At 35.1% G+C, this 2,334-nt stretch overlaps 1 protein-coding gene across 1 annotated transcript in view; it reads right to left on the reverse strand.

Moving 5' to 3' along the window:
- Positions 1-1,487: 1,487 nt before the first annotated feature.
- Positions 1,488-2,334, reverse strand: part of LOC107576514 (tRNA methyltransferase 10 homolog A-like) — a gene marked incomplete at its 5' end in the record, with an annotated part of 2,069 nt that continues 1,222 nt past the window's right edge. The window contains 2 exons of the mRNA XM_016262680.1: positions 1,488-1,907; positions 2,011-2,185. Of these exons, the coding sequence (XP_016118166.1) occupies positions 1,639-1,907; positions 2,011-2,185 (444 nt within the window). The remainder of the gene's footprint in view (positions 1,908-2,010; positions 2,186-2,334) is intronic.

The following is a 2,334-nucleotide window of genomic DNA, read 5'->3' on the forward strand; positions in this document are numbered from 1 at the left end:
AAAAAAAAAAAACACAGCCCACTTTGTGATTTGCTTTAACTATCCAGTATCCATGCATTATTCAAATATATGTGGTCTTCTGTTAAAGATTTCCCAATATCCAATGAGATCCTGCTGGATAAACTACAAAACATATCTGTATTTGGATTAATTAATTTTTGCAAGTGTGGTGACATAATTAGCATGTGTATGAAAGCTACATGAATCTACCAGACGTACCGTATCTGGTTGCATTCTTGGCCTAAAGGAAAGAGAGCACCAAAAACTGTAAACCAGTTCTCCCTCCTGAAAACAGTTAAAGCCTCAGGCACTTTTACAGAGTTCAACAAAATAAAAAGTGTTCCAAACGAGGGTTTGAGCTGAAAAAGATGAGGTGTCACGATGAGGAAAGCTCTCACTGTGACATTCTGTCTATGAAATTTTAAGATGCTATGTCCAAAAATGGTATTAACGTTGAATCTTTAATTTTTTTGAAAATTGAAATAAATTTAATACTAATAAAAACAGTTGAGATCCGACTCAATTTTGCTGTATTATATGGGCAATTTATTTCTCAATAAACAAATTGTTCAAAAAAATAAATAAAAACAGTCTGTGATGCTGTGCTGATATTGTGAACTTGAAAGGGAAGGAAACAATTCTTTTAAAAGAGAATCAAGATATATTGTGAAAATATTTAAAGAGATCAAACTGAACTGAATCAAGAATAGTAAGAGATATTTCCATGAGACCTCATGACTTTCAACTTTTCATTTTATCAAACTTATATTACACTTCTTTATGAAATCAGGTGTAGGTGTATAATGACATCTAGGGGACAATTTGAGTAGTTATCAAACACAATGCAAAACTTCAAAAACAGAAACACTAGCGTGATTTACAATACAATAATCAATATTTTAACAGTTAACTCTACATTAACGTGTACATTTAGGCCTATTATCGGATATAATTTTTTGATGCAGATTATCAGAATACTAATAATAGATAAATACAATATGTAGACCATCACTTCATCCACATGTATTAAGATCTAAGGTAAGATCTAAATGTCTGAGACTGAGAAGGAATATTCTTCATAAAATTTGCTTAAAAACATCAGCATCTCAAATACATGCGATATTTCACTAATCTGAAAATAAAACTGAACATACATATGACAGCAACAAACGATGTGTTGTCTCTCTTACTGGAATCTGAGTTTTATGTACCTCCCTTTTACTCTCTGATTGGTCCTTTGTGTCTTTTTCTTTTCTGAGATTGGATGGCTTACATCGGAGTCTTGCGGTGTCCGAGCTTGTTCTCTTGGCCGACAGGTACAAATCTCACTGTGGCAGAACACCAAAAAAACTGCCAATATGCAGAGTCTGTTTCTTAGTTAGTCAAAAAAAACAAAAAATACACACAAAAAAAAATCATTGTAACATTACCGTTTGATTTTTATGTTTTTAACTGGAAATAGCTTTAAAAAAAAAAAGGAGGGGGAGGGGGGGTAATTTCTCTTTTGTATTTATTTTTGTTTTATTTTTCATGAAATTTGTTTCAACAAAAACACCTTCAAATACAAACCTTTGCATGAAGCATTTCAAACATTGAGAAATGTTTCAATTAAAAAGAAAAACGCTGTGTTTCGCATCTCTACGCTGTGTTTCGCTCACTGGAATCTGACTGAATTAGCACAGGTTTGTGTTCTTCCTGTTTGCTTTCTGATTGGTCCTTTAAGTCCGTTCGCTTTTCTGAGATTGGGTGTTCTGTGTCCGAGTCTTCATCAGATTCTTCCTCGTCATTGCCCTCTCCGAGCTTGTTCTCTTGGCCCACTGGCACAGCTCCCTTCCTCTGTGGCAGAACGGTAAAGAAAGCTTCCTGCCAGTCTCGTTTCTCCAGGAATGCTAGAATGATCTCAAAAACTGCAGCAAGGGGGGGAAATGATTGATTAATTTCTACCAGGAAACTTAGCGTATTACAGAAGAATGGATATCTAGAGAGAGAATCTATGGAAGAGAATCTCACCGTGATTGACAGCCAGCACCTTGCGGCTATTCATCTTGACAAAACTGCCCAGCGGAAGCTGAGCATGAGCAATGCCAAGCTCTTGGGCTCGATCAAATGTGATTCCCTGTAACAGAGCATTTGAATTCCCCAAAACCAAGAGCTTTGGTGAAGCTTTTAATGACCTCAAGGTAAAAAAGTGTCACCCTATATTAAGCTCAGAATAAAAATTTTATCTCCTTGCAGGCAGAGCATTATTACCTTATTTACCCCTAAAAAGTACACATTAATACCTTTTAAAATTGTTTCTCCCCAGTGACAGTGTTGTATCTTTTTTTTTTTTTT

Source organism: Sinocyclocheilus grahami, unplaced genomic scaffold (genome assembly GCF_001515645.1).
Source record: "Sinocyclocheilus grahami isolate Dianchi unplaced genomic scaffold, SAMN03320097.WGS_v1.1 scaffold3845.1, whole genome shotgun sequence".
Taxonomy (NCBI): domain Eukaryota; kingdom Metazoa; phylum Chordata; class Actinopteri; order Cypriniformes; family Cyprinidae; genus Sinocyclocheilus; species Sinocyclocheilus grahami.